This window comes from Sprattus sprattus, assembly GCF_963457725.1.
Source record: "Sprattus sprattus genome assembly, chromosome: 15".
Taxonomy (NCBI): domain Eukaryota; kingdom Metazoa; phylum Chordata; class Actinopteri; order Clupeiformes; family Clupeidae; genus Sprattus; species Sprattus sprattus.
Genome location: NC_137913.1, coordinates 16,895,067 through 16,909,201, shown reverse-complemented (window position 1 = coordinate 16,909,201; position 14,135 = coordinate 16,895,067). Strand labels below are relative to the sequence as shown.

At 39.9% G+C, this 14,135-nt stretch overlaps 1 protein-coding gene across 2 annotated transcripts; it reads right to left on the bottom strand.

Annotated features, from left to right (window-relative positions):
- Positions 1 to 2,144: 2,144 nt before the first annotated feature.
- Positions 2,145 to 13,608, bottom strand: fbxo21 (F-box protein 21). 2 transcript variants are annotated; one of them, XM_080853123.1, is made up of 12 exons: positions 13,378 to 13,608; positions 12,446 to 12,581; positions 12,138 to 12,247; positions 11,799 to 11,920; positions 11,528 to 11,674; positions 11,264 to 11,400; positions 10,279 to 10,415; positions 8,118 to 8,297; positions 7,838 to 7,970; positions 7,466 to 7,656; positions 3,609 to 3,766; positions 2,145 to 3,043 (listed from the first exon to the last, which is right to left on the bottom strand). In XM_080853123.1, the coding sequence occupies exons 1-12, from the start codon at positions 13,599 to 13,601 to the stop codon at positions 2,805 to 2,807; spliced, it is 1,914 nt and encodes a 637-aa protein (XP_080709249.1). In that variant the 5' UTR covers positions 13,602 to 13,608; the 3' UTR covers positions 2,145 to 2,804. The 2 variants fall into 2 exon arrangements, with proteins under 2 accessions (XP_080709249.1, XP_080709250.1); XM_080853124.1 differs by having other exon boundaries at positions 12,138 to 12,232.
- Positions 13,609 to 14,135: the final 527 nt, after the last annotated feature.

Sequence of the window (14,135 nt, the reverse complement as noted above, 5' to 3'; positions counted from 1 at the left end):
ACAGAGAAATCTAGTCACTTGATTGCTTGACTACACTTCCCATAAGTCAGCATCTTATTTACAAATACCTGCAGAGCCGTGATGAGTTGATTTAGATTCGTGATTTTTTTCTTGTCCATTTCCCTCTTGTGCAAAATGCCACACTTCTACCACACAATATATTGGGGTTCAGCAGAGAATTTAATTAATGAGAATTTAATTATCCAGCAATATCTGCATCCAGCATTTGTGTTAAAATATACAGTCTACTGTCATTGAGTTTACCTCATTGGTCATGGTTATAGTTTGATTCTTCAGGGCCTTGAGTTCCCTCTGCTGTGTACACATATTATACAGTTAGACAGCAGACAGACATGTAGACAGTTTTTATAGGACATTCCAACAGATAGGGTTACAACAATGTAATTGTATGAGGTACAGTATTTAAGGAATATTGCCACACCAGATTGCATATTACAGGAGCGAACTTACAAGCTGATTGTTCTGGCTTTTGAGGTTGTTGTTGGCCATCTTGCTCTCAGCTAGTGTCCCTTGCATCTCATTCATTGCCTCCAGCACTCTGGCAGTACTTTCCATGAACTTATTCATGCTACACAATATCAATACGGTCAAACAAACTGCAACTAAACAAACCCTCTCTTAATTTAAATAAATACGAATTATGGCGTAATATTCTGTTTTGTAGAAATGGTAGGAACAATTGCATCATAAGAATACATTCTGGACAATGTCATAGCAGCATTCACAAATACTTTTTCAGAGGAAACGTTAACAGAGGTGTTCACCTTTTGATCTTGTTTTTCAGGGATGCATTCTCGATTTCTAAGTCAGCGTTGGAGTCCTCACTTGCACTAAGAGTCTGCTGGAGGTTGGCATTCATTTTCTTTAGCCGCTTCCTAGCATGCAGCAGATTCAGTAGGTACAGTTTTGCCTGCAGATTGCTACATACACACAATTCACAATAGTTAATATCTTAGATTTAGCCCACACATACATTTTTCTAAATGTATTATTGAGAAAGAAGGCAAACTCACAAGTCTGGAAAGTTCCAGATTTCTTCCTCTTCTGCAGCATACAGAGCCTCCATCTTCTCAGAAGTCATCTCTGCACACAGTCATTATGAGAAGAATTACTATAATCTGATAGTTCAAACCCTTAATCATAAAATAAAGTCAGAGGGTATAAATGTCCTGTATGGTGTTCATTTTAAAGAAACACCCTATTATGTACAATTCATTATGTATTAATTAATGATTTAATTAACAAGTTAGGGACAGTCGAATGTCTCCATACCTTCATTTTCCAATGAGGCCTGACCTCCCCGAAGGATGTTTAAGTCATTTTCGAACGTCAACTTCTGCCCAATATTACTTGAAAAGTGGTCAGAATTGACGGCTAAAAAGGGAAGTCGATCGAGACCGATTGGCTCAGAGACGCTTCTTTTCATCTTCGTAAAAAAACGTTAGGCGTATTGATCTGAACAGTTATGTAATCGATACGAATTGATGCCGTGTCTGCACGAATAAAAATATCAGTGTGAATGATCAATGAGACGTTCTCAGGTTTAAATAAAGATTCCATCATATCACAGGCAGCATTATGACGTTGAATGAAGATTCTCCATCAAGAGCGTCCATACCTGAAAACTACGTCACAACTAACACGACATCCGTTCGTATGCTGATGGTCATACATTTTGGCATGTACATGATCCGAGATAAGGTTAATAAAAAAAAAATCTAAAAGGTAGAGAAAAACGATCTAGTGTACTACTACTGCATTGGGTTTAGAAATCGCGTCGCTCATAACGGTGTCATGGGTTTGCACCGTTAAAGGCCATTCTTGTAATGCAACTTTGAATAAGAAACTGTTGAATATCATATCCTTTTTCAAGACTTTTATACTAGTGACTACTTTGCCAAATCTGCAGAAAGGTGTGTGTGTGTGTAGTGACAGGGGGGGGGGGGGGGCTCATGTGGGAATCATGTGTACCACAATCAATGAGTAAAACTCTCCACTAAATCAATTAAGAAATATTTCTTTTCTTGAAAATTTTTTTATTCAGACAATAGTCCATGTAAACAGAATTCAGTGGTCTGTAGGACAAACTGTCATGAAGTCACTACCTTCTGCTCGAGGTGAAAATCTTTTCTTTTGTTTTCTGTCGTTTTTTTGTTTTAAAGGAGAGTCACATTGTGGCCAGTACTTTAAATATTGTTTCAAATCATTAGTTCAAATAGTTTAACTAAACTATTGTTAAGGACCCATTTCCTTGGTGATTTGCAGTGTGTTGTTGCATCCCTTTCCTTGAATGCATGTCAAAGAAAGTGCATATCCAACTCTGATCCTAGTGATACTACTACTACTACTACAACATAAATAGAACATTACATTTATTTATCCCAAGCGCTCGTGCTCATTTATTCCATCATGTAGAATCATCTCAACAGTGACCAGGTAAAACCACTTTCCTGAGCCCTTAAATCCTGTACATACATGTAAATATACATTACAAAAAAATCCTTTTCTCGAAAGGGCAAGTCTTTTTTCTCCATCATCAGTGCATGAACATTATGGTCAGAGAGAGAAAGAGAGAGAGAAGGAGAGAGAGAGAGAGGCAATGGCTTTCATAACACTTGTTTGTGTGGTGTGGGGATGGTCAAGATACAAAGCAGGGAATGACTTGTTTGAGTAGGGTGGTGGGTCGGTGAAGTCGGCATTGGCTCTGACAAATTTCTTTGGAGCTTTTGAGCCTGGTTGTGAGTAAAGCATTCTAAAGGTGACCGGGGTGGAAAAGTGCAAAATCACGGGGCCGTGGCGCCGGCATTATGCCGGACCGAGGGCAGGAGGCCCTCATTCCCCAAAACGGGGGTCAGTCTGTGGTAGAGCTCCCCGACAGTCCCCAGAGTCTCAGCCATGTCCTCGGGATAGCGGGCCTGCAGCTCCTCGTTGGCAACATAGTGGGTGTCTGAGAACTCCGAGAAGTAGCGCCCCACCTCGGGATGTGCGATTTCCAGAGGGGCAGAGTGGGGCTCTAGGTTTTCTACAGAAAGAAACAAACACAGGTATTACCAGATATGGGTAACATTTTCATTTCTTTACATCTGCTGTGAGAAACCGAAGCGATATCCAGAATGTCATAGAAAAACAGGCATGTTGATGACAATTTCAGGTGTAACATCACTTTCTCCTTGTTTAGTTGAGACGGTATAAAAAATACAATAAAGGATTTAGCATAAAATACAACAATAACAAAATGTCAATGTCAATAGGCCAAATGAGAAGTAAACCAGTGCACTAAAATACACATGAATTACATGTTGGGATGTTCTATTTAAAAGCGATCACTATGGTGGCACAATTGCAGGGTCAGGTGTTCCAGTGTTAATGGGCTGGAGTTCTTAGGAACAACCAAAGGACGTTTATAAAGTTTTTGGTTCAAGCTTAAAGTAAGCAATATTTATAAAGACGCATTGGGACAGTAACAAATCTGGTGCTACAGCAGTCTTGGGCTGGGTAAGGCTTTGACTAGTTAGTTCTCAGTCTCACTGGCAGATAATAGGAGACTAACAGGTGAGCACTGGATGTAAAGTTGACTGGAAGCTGACCTTGTGCAGCGTAGCGACACGTGCCGTCCTGCACTAGCACATTGTAGAAGGGTTGGTTGGCCCCATTGGACAGCTGATGGACCCTCATAGTAGTGATCCACTCCTGGCTCATAGTACATCTGGGGTCCCATCCATAGATGACACAGTTGTATCCCGAGCTACAGCATGAATACAATTGCAAATTGCAAATTAAATAGTGAAGCGCTACAGGAAAAGACCAGAGAATAAAGTAAAACTATATTTTGTTATGATCAGATACTATGCCCACAGTTTGCCAAACTGACAAAGAATTCAGCAGAGCGGGAGTTTTGGGCCTAGTGTATAGTGGTCAGTCGAGTGTACAGAGAAATAAATCACTTTATTACACAAATTAACAGTATAGGGGAAAACATTTGAATATATATATATATATATTACACACATATACTGTGTATATATATATATATATATATATATACTGTATATATGTGTGTGTGTGTGTGTGTGTATATATATATATTATATATATATATACACTGTATACGTATACAGTGCCCTCCGCAATTATTGGCACCCTTAGTGAATGTGACCAAAACAGGCTATGAAAAAATATATCTTTGCTGTTTATCTTCTTGGTCTTTCCCTCAAAATATTCACAAAAATCGTACCTTTTCATTGACGTAAAATTCTTGAAAGATTTTTTTTTTTGACATTACATTTAATATTTTTCTCCAAAACATGGGTGCCACAATTATTGGCACCCCTAGAAAATCCTATAATTTAAATCTAACTGAAGTATATTAGCAGTCATTTTTACATTTTTGAGTTCACCTGTTTGATTAGGAACTCTTAAGTGGTCAAACATGGTTTCCTGCTTCACAGAGGAATAAATATGAGGTGAAACAGGCCAAATACCCTTAGTCATTCATCAAGATGGGAAAGACAAAAGAACTCAGTGTCAAAGTGCGCCAAAAAGTTGTTGAGCTGCTGGAACCCGGATTTAGGGATACTAGTGCAGTGCCCGTAGGAATTATGCATTCTGTAGTGTTAGCAGACGTAGGTGTAGGCTAGCTGTTGTTCAGTGCAGAACTGGGAGGATAACATGACGACGTGGCCCGACATAACTTACAGCGAGAATTGCGCGTATTTCGTGGACTCCATAGCAACAGATGGGAAAGCAATGTACAATCTGAAAGCCTCCGAGGCTTATCAATATAAGCTACCATTTGTAGCGGCCAATCTTGCGTTGTGATTTTGATTGGCACTCAGCCGTTTATTCATACACTCTGACAGGTTTAATGAACACAGAGCAAAGGCGATCACACACAGTATCTTCCGAATGACAGCCTCTCCCAGCCAGGGTAAATGCAGACTGAGGTTTATAATATTGCAATAATGAGAAAACAAAGTCTACACACGAATTACAACAGATACATCGGGACACATCTGAAAACCTCTCATTGCGTCAGTAGATGCATGAACGCATGGTCACTGGTCTAGGCTTACCATCAACATTGAATAGAAAGTTAACTCTTATACAAATACATCAAACTACAATATACTACTTAACATGGTAATGAGAGTTGGTTACATGCGAGGCCCATACGCATCAACTTTGAAACTTAATATAAAGAAGCTTAAAAATAAACGAAACGAAATCAATCACTGTCTTTAGATTATAAAGAAGCTTAAAAATAAACGAATAGATAAAATCAATCACTGTCTTAAGATTACCTGAGCAAAAGTCTGTATCTGTTCACCAAGAAGAATTTGAATGCGGACCTCACCTCCTCTATCCAACGGTATTCTGAACTTTGAGTGAAGGCATGATAGTTTAATAACGCTACGCGTTTGATTGTGACGTCACTACCCATAGTGCCGACGGGACGGGAGACGATAACCCATTGTTTCTTACGGGAAACGGTAAAATACAAATATCTCGAAAACTATAAATTCAAAAATCTTCAAAATCAAGGATGCACAGGTTCATGACATGCGTAAGCTACATGCGAAATCTCATAACTAACGTATCTACCGTCAGGGAGATACGCCCTAGACAGACTGACACTGACACACACCCACACACAGAGATTCCTGGATTTATAGATAGACAAGAAAATATCTAAACAGTTGGAAATACCCATTTCCACAATCAGGGCAATAGCTAAGAAGTTAAAAGCGACAGGAGATGTAAGGAATCAGCCTGGAAGAGGACCTATCTGTAAATTGACCCCACGCACCGTGAGGAGGATGGTTCGACTGGCAAAAGAATCTCCAAGGATCACAGCTGGATAATTGCAGAGGTTAGTTAAGTCCTAGGGTCGGAAAGTCTCCAGAACTACCATCAGACTGCACCTACATCACCACAAGATGTTTTTTAGGGTTGTCAGAAAAAATCCTCTGCTGTCAATCAACAACAAACTAAAGTGCCTACAGTTTGCCAAATGTAAGTCAGACTTTTATATTAGAGTTATATGGTCAGATGAGACCAAAATAAGGCTTCTTGGCAACAAACATCAAAGGTTGGTTTGGCATAGACAGAAAGATAGCCATACAGAAGAGCACCCCATACCCACTTTGAAGTATGGTGGCGGATCTCTGATGTTGGGGGGCTGTTTTTCTTCCGAAGGCCCTCGACATCTTGTTAGGATACCTGGTATCATGGACTCCATCACATACCAGCAGATATTTAATGAAAACCTAACAGCCCCCTCTAGGAAGCTTAAAATGGGCCGTGGTTGGACCTCCCAGCTGGACAATAATCAGAAGCACACCTCAAAATCAACACAAAAATGGTTCACCGACAGCAGAATAAAGGCTTTTCCATGGCCAGCACAGTCCCCAGACCTAAACCCCATAGAAAATCTGTGGAAAGAGCTGAAACCTATTGTACCAGCGTTGACCTTAGAATCTGAAGGATCTCGAGAGATACTGTATGTAGGAATGGTCTCAGATCCGTGCCATGTGTTCACCAACCTCATCACACATTATAGGAGAAGACTTGGAGCTTATCTTGGCAAAGGGAGGCTGCTCAAAACATTAAATGAAGGGGTGCCAATAATTGTGGCACACCTGTTTAGGAGAATAATATTTATTTAATGTAAAATTAAAATGTTTTCTTTCAATAATTTTATTTCAATGAAAAGGTAAGATTTTTGAGAATATTTTGAGTGAAAGACCAAGAGGATAAACAGCAGACAAATATTTTTTCATAGCCTGTTTTGGTCACATTCACTAAGGGTGCCAATAATTGCGGAGGGCACTGTATATATAAACACACACAATAACAATGGACCAAATGCATGCATAATAAGTTGGTCAGAATGCCTCAAAAACCCAAACAATCGATCCCTGTGTTAAAGTTATCGAAGTCTCTCTAGCTACAGTACAGACACGATATTACTATTACTACAATTATCAGTAAGTATAGCCATTCAGGTCAATGTATGAGTATGATAGAACCTGAAACATCTCTTTGTAGCAGTTGCAGTTGGTAACCCAGCAGTGTACTCCAGACCAGCAGCTGCAGCTTGCGCTAATCAGACACAAGGAGTGTCTTTATAGATCTCATATTTATCCATAGAGTGTCTGTATAGATGTCATTTTTATCCATAAAGTGTCTTTATAGAGCTCATATTTATCCATAAAGAGTGTCTTTAAAGATCTAATTTTTATCCATAAAGTGTCTTTATAGATCTCATTTTTATCCATAAAGTGTCTCTATAGATCTTATATTTATCCATAAAGAGGAGTGTCTTAATAGAACTGTCGTACGAACACGGTGATGTTGATAGAGTTGCTGTTGTGTACATACAGCAACCATACTTACTGAGAGTGACTGCCTCTTTGTGTATATGGTACAAACACCAGGCACTCACCGTTTGTGTTTCATGATGAGGCCCACGGAGTACTGCACGTCCCTGTGTTCGGTGGCGCTTCGCAGCTTGGCTTCTGGCAGCACTGGGTGCTTCTTGTGCTGGATATGCTCCAGTGTGTGCTGCACCAAGTAGCCCACTGCTCCATGTTGGGACGGGTCCAGAGCCTGGATGTGCTGGAGGATGTCTAATACCTGAGAGAGAGAGAGAGAGAGAGAGAGAGAGAGAGAGATAGTTAGTAAGAGGAGTGGGTAATTGAGCAAGAGTGACATTAAGGGAACAATTACAACAATAAAGGATGGAATTCTGCACAGTCATAATGTCAATGTTTACTTGGAGAAAAATGTTGAAATAGGTTACATGAATAGATCGAACCTTCTCTGGCCAGATTCCAAGATGGAAATACAGCCTGGCTTGAAGTAGTAAGTACTGGACATTGTCTGGGTTGATGGTGAGGTAAAGGTCTAGAGAGTCTCTCAGGAGCTGGTAGGACTTTTCGTTCCCCTCTCTGTAATTAACAAACAAACAAACAAACAAACAAACAAACAACCACACAGTTGAAATAGTGATATTGTAGAGTTGGTCATTGTTCGGCGTACTCAAAGTAAAAGGCAGATAAAGTACAAAATTGGTACAATAATGAATGAGCACTCACCCTCTCTTCCCAATGTTCAGCAGGTTCCCCACCATCCTCAGTAATACTTTGGAGGTACTTATGGCACTGTAGTAATCAGCGGTCACCTGGTGTCCAATGAGGTACTCACACTCTTTTGCGGTTAGTTGCTTGCCCTTCCCAAAAGTGTCAATGTAGACATAATCGTAGATGTCCCCACTCCTGTAAAATGGAAGACCATATCATGTACATTTACAACTCTATTTATTTGAGCGCATGTACAGTGTACGCAGGGCTTAAAGGCTTTCATTGGTTGATACTTGTTGTTATCCACTACGGGGGTACTTCAGCCTGTGTAACAAGTCCCAATCTATAATTCCATACATTTACATATGCTAAATGCAGGGCCATAAGTGTACTTTAAAGCCAGGCTGTATTTCCATCTTGGAATCTGGCCAGAGATCTAGGTTCGATCTATTCATGTAACCCTATTTAGTACATGTTCTCTAAGTAAACATTCACAATATGACTGCATAATTACATCCTTTATTGTTCCCTCTTCCACTCGAATCCAAGTCTTAAATCAAATTTGACTCTTCTTGCTCAAATACCCACTCCTCTTACTTTCTGTGTCCCTCTCCCTGTCTCTCCCTTTCTCTCCCTCTCTCCCCCCCTCCCTTTCTCTCCCTCTCTCCCCCCCTCTCTCTCGTCCCCTGTCTCTCTCTCCCTCCCTCCATCATGTCTTAGACATCCTCCAGCACATCCAGGCCCTGGACTCGTCCCAACATGGAGCAGTGGGCTACTTGGTGCAGCACACACTGGAGCATATCCAGCACAAGAAGCACCCTGCCAAAGCCAAAGCCAAGCTACAGGGGCAGTAAGTATGGTTGCTGTATGTACACAGCAGCAACTCTAGATCAACATGTTCGTACAACAGATCTATAACGTCACTCCTCATTATGGATAGATATGAGATCTATTAAGACACTCCTCTTAATGGATAAATATGAAATATATAAAGACACTCTTTATGGATAAATATGAAATATATAAAGACACTCTTTATGGATAAATCTGAGATTTATAATGACTCTCTATTAGGGCTGTAACGATACACCTACCTCACGATTCGATTCGTATCACGATTCTTGACCCACGGTTCGATACACCCCACGATATTATTATTATTATTATAATTGTTTTACCTCGCGATTTTTAAAATATATTTTCTAATTCACATTAGAATAAGTATGAGCTATAAAAAAATGAAGAAACAATTTATAACCAAATATTGAGGTTTTTATTACTCAAAGCAATGCAGTTGAAAAACATTCAACAAACTTCGGAACCTGTTCTCTATCTGCAGAGCAAATGTCAGGCTCAAACAAAAACATTAACGTGACTTAATTGATGCTAATATCTAGCGCGGTCTCTATAGGATTTCCCATATACGTTAGAAAATACGTTAGCTTAATGCTATCACAGTAAAACATGCAATACTATGTGATTGTTTTTAGAAAACGAATGTTACGTGATGAGATTACTAAAATGTAGTCTGCATGTCTGCTCAGTTTAGCAGTGCTACCCAAGCAAAGGTTTGAAAAGAACTTCAAGATTCAGACTTTCTGTTAGGGAAACAGCTTTCTATCTGCCAAGCAAATGGCAGGCTCATGACAACACGCGCTACCTTTGGGAGAATGAACTGCACTGAGTAAATTTTGCGCAACAATTAACCCCAAAGCTGAAGCAAGCAGCCGCCTTTACTAGCGAACCAAACTTTTTGAGGGCATGTCACGGTTCTGCCTCCTCGCATCGCGATGCAGGTTCGTGGCCCAGAGTGTTGCGATTTCTCGGTTCGATCCAATATCGTTACAGCCCTACTCTCTATGGATAGATATAATAAAATTGAATTGTATTGAATTGAATGGCTATTACTATATTAATACTTACATATCACTTATGTGCTGTAGCTCTTAGAGGCAACTTCTTTTAGAATGCTGAATTGTGTTTATTTTATTGTCCATGTATTTGCTCCATTTTTATTTTAAATTCCCTCTCCCCCTCTCTCTTTATTTCTCTCCCTCTCTCATACTGTTCATTTGTGTAAAAAAGTGACTTGTTTCTCTGTACATTCTCCAAAACTCCTGCTCTGCTGATGGGTGAATTGCCCTTTGCTGCGGGTGAGGATTTAAAAAATGGTTACCTTTTTTGCTTTTGACACCATCGCAAAAGAAAGTGGTTGGGGAAGTTGACAGGTTCCAGCAGCACGCCCAGCTTGCGGGCAAGAGTCATGTACAGAACTGACAGGCTTATGGGAATACCAGTCCGACGAAGTAGCACCTGTTTGCCAGAGGCATCCCGTCACAGAGAAAGAAGTGGAAGCTCATTAACAGGAAAACACCATGTTTTAGTAGTAACTTCACTTGACACTTCCTAAACGGACAACAATCAGAATTACACAAGTAGTAACAAAGCACTTATACAGCCGGGGAAAAATTTAAGAGACCACTTAAAAATTATCAGTTTCTCTGGTTTTACTATTTATTGGTATGAGTTAAAGTAAAGATAACATTTTAGTTTTATTCTATAAATTACTGACAACAATTCTACCAAGTTTCAAACAAAAATATTGTCATTTAGAGCATTTATTTGCAGAAAAATGACAATTGGTCAAAATAACAAAATAAATGGAATGTTTTCAGATCTCGAATAATGCAAAGAAAACAAGTTCATATAGATTCTTAAACTACACAATACTAATGCTTTAACTTAGGAAGAGATCAGAAATCAATTTCTGGATATACCGCATCTTTTTAGTTATTTTGACCAATTGTCATTTTTCTGCAAATAATGCTCTAAATGACAGTATTTTTATTTGAAATTCAGTAGAAATGTTGTCAGTAGTTTATAGAATGAAACAAAAGTGTTAATTTTACTCAAACAAATACCAATAAATAGTAAAAAAAAAAGAAAAACTGATACATTTTTAAAAGTGGTCTCTTCATTTTTTCCGCGGCTGTATATTAGTCAAACACAGGAAACGCTACAGTGTGCACATATGCTCAGAAAATATATTTTCTGTGCCCAAACTGACAGTCATCTGCAGAAATCACAGACAACACAAATTGAGACGGCAATAGTGCAACTGGCACACATGCAGGCCAGTTGTACTGGATGCACCGTCTTACCTGGTGGATGTATGAATTCAGTGGGTTGTAGAAGTCACACTCGTTGCCTGTGTAATTCAGCTGCTCATACAGAACAGTGTTGAGCGCACAGATCACCTGCCTCTGGAGCTCAAAGTCCCCCACCACCAAACAGTCACCTGCGGCATTCAAGGGAAATAGAACATATGATCACCCTACAGGGAAGCTGGCAACTCGGAATGGCAGAGAGAGAGAGAGAAAGAGAGAAAGAGAGAGAGAGAGAGTTGGGCAAGGTTGTTGTCTGACCTGCTGCGGCCCTCTGGCTTGGATGGGAGGGATTGGCCACTCGCAGGCACTTTCTGACTTTGTCTGTGAGCTCTTCCAGCTGGGCCGAAATGTTTTCTAGATTGATGTCTGCCAAAGGGTTGCAATACTGGTCCACTAACACCGCACCTTAACACAAGTCAGGAAGCGGTTGTTTGAGGGAAAGCATAGCCTTTTTTTACAGCAACATCCTAAACACATAGATATTTCCACATCTCCACATGTTATCATCCTTTCTAACAAGACAAGGTACCTTCAAGAGCAGATTGCTGTTCTGCAGGCTGCTCCAAAAACACTTTGAGACTCCTGAGAATATTCTGCTGTCGGAGGAAGTACAGAATTTTCTTTGCATAATACTTCAAGGTCAGGCTCTTCCTACAGTGAAGAAAGGAGAACAGGCGAGGACAGAACTGAGTTTTTAGAACTATATCTAAAGTAGTGACCATCAGAATAATCACTTTTTCCACAAGGTGTGCACAAATCACATTCTGACGCAATTTCTTGTCATTACTATGTCGATTTTCCACCACTACAGAAACAAAATGACCACCAACAGTACAATTAATTGGATATAAATAGAGACAGTACTAACCTTTTATCAGAGTTAAGTATTGAGAGGAGCTCATCTTCACAGAAGTGCTCTGGGGCACCCAAGGACTCGATCTCTGCAAAACTGTCCCCAAGAACCTGACCAACGCAAGGCTGAGTTACAGATCTTTGGGTTAGTTATATAACAATCAAGCCCCACATACCCAACTTCTCTCAAGTACAAAAACTAAATTACATGACCCGTGATCCCCATTACAAAAGCTTAAAAATGCAACCAAATGCATATTTTTGATTGTTGATTTATGATCTTATCGAGTTTCTACAGTGGTAATATGGTAGTTATATTCTTACAACTTCTGTGAAGAATCGCTTTGATATTGATACAACGGTTCTCCGTATCTGTAGACCAACGATATATCTTGTCCTGTATTCCTTTAGCCAGTCATACGATTCATTCTGACGATAATTCTTCTGCAGCCTTGGCCATCTGACAAGCACACAGAATAGAATAACGTCAAACATGTTGTGCTATTCACACTGAGGTGAATGAGTTTCTTGAACAGGCATTCAGCTCTGGTATAACTAGTAGGGAAGTGAAACAATATAGATTCAACATAGATCAGATACAAACCATCAAGACAGTATAGTGAATACGTTATTCTACAGTTCATTATAATAACATAAATCACTGCAGTCTTTAACTTTGGTGGACAGCATATTTTAATTTGCACATGCTCACTGACCATTCAGAGTCTCTTCTTGCATCAATACGGAGAAAAGACTAGATCCTTATGAAACCACCAAATCACTGTCAGCTTGCTGAAAATAGAAGCTATCTGAATAATTCACCTTTAATAACTTGCCATTTACTAGCTAGCTAGCATGTAAGCTATACATAATCCAAGCAATTCAAGGTCACTTGAACAAAAATGACAAACGGTAACTATCAGACAAAGAGCAAATAACAACCACTTTAGACATACGTACATAGGTGTATCTGACTAGCAACCTTACTCTCTGGCGTCGCTACTAAACTAGCTATCGATAGCTTGCTACCTATCCCGCTGAGGCTAGCCTAGACCGTGTTGTTGAATTTGGTGCATCAGCAGAATGTCAGCAGCGGCTTTTGACAGTTAGCTCACTAGCTAGCACAGTGTCGCATACGCTCATGCTTGTATCAAAATGTAGATCTTTATGGGACTAGCACAAATCAGATTTGTTTTCCAGCCGTAATGCATATCATTATCCGTTCTTGTTTTGGGAAGTTCGACGTGCCATTTTACCTGAGTTTGAATTGATGCCCCCAAACCTTCCCCCTGCCATAGCACACATCATGTAGCCGCTTGCAGGTGCAGGACACGCTCAGAATGTCGACGTGGTTGAGGACGGGGAAGCACAAAATGTATTCTAACAATTCAGCAGGTAAATCTGTCAGTTTTTTCTTGTCTCTCTCGATAATTAATTCGCTTGACACTGGATTTCGTTCTCCAGCTACAGGCGACGCCATGTTTTATGTTTACCACGATTACCTCATAGTTGAAGAACCGCCCCGAAGTGGCGCAGGGGGCTGAGCATTTGAAGCACGTGGGAAATATGCAATGACAGAGGAACTGTTTAAGTTTTAAAGTGAATGTAATAAGTTAGTGGTTAGTGTAAGGACAAAACGTCGCCAAATTTCATAGCGCAATATAACACTTTTAGGTATGCCCGCCATAGTTATTGCGTGTTTGAAATGCTGTTACAAAGCCACAAATCGGCATACAGTAGCATTGCAATTTAAATCACTAATCCAACATTTCTGGTTGGGTTGATGAAACCAGTCAATCCGGTTTACTTCAAATCAAACTGTTTTAGTGTTCAAACTCCTAATATCATTCCAAACACTTGAAGTTCGTATTTTCTAAAGTCGATTTCATTCTCATACCGAATAACGATGCATTCTACTAGCAGGCTATTTCGCCCGGCATTCCTCGAAACATTGTAGTTGTGTTCGTAAAACCACCGGAAATACATTCTAACGTGGGTATGTTTACAGAGCGTA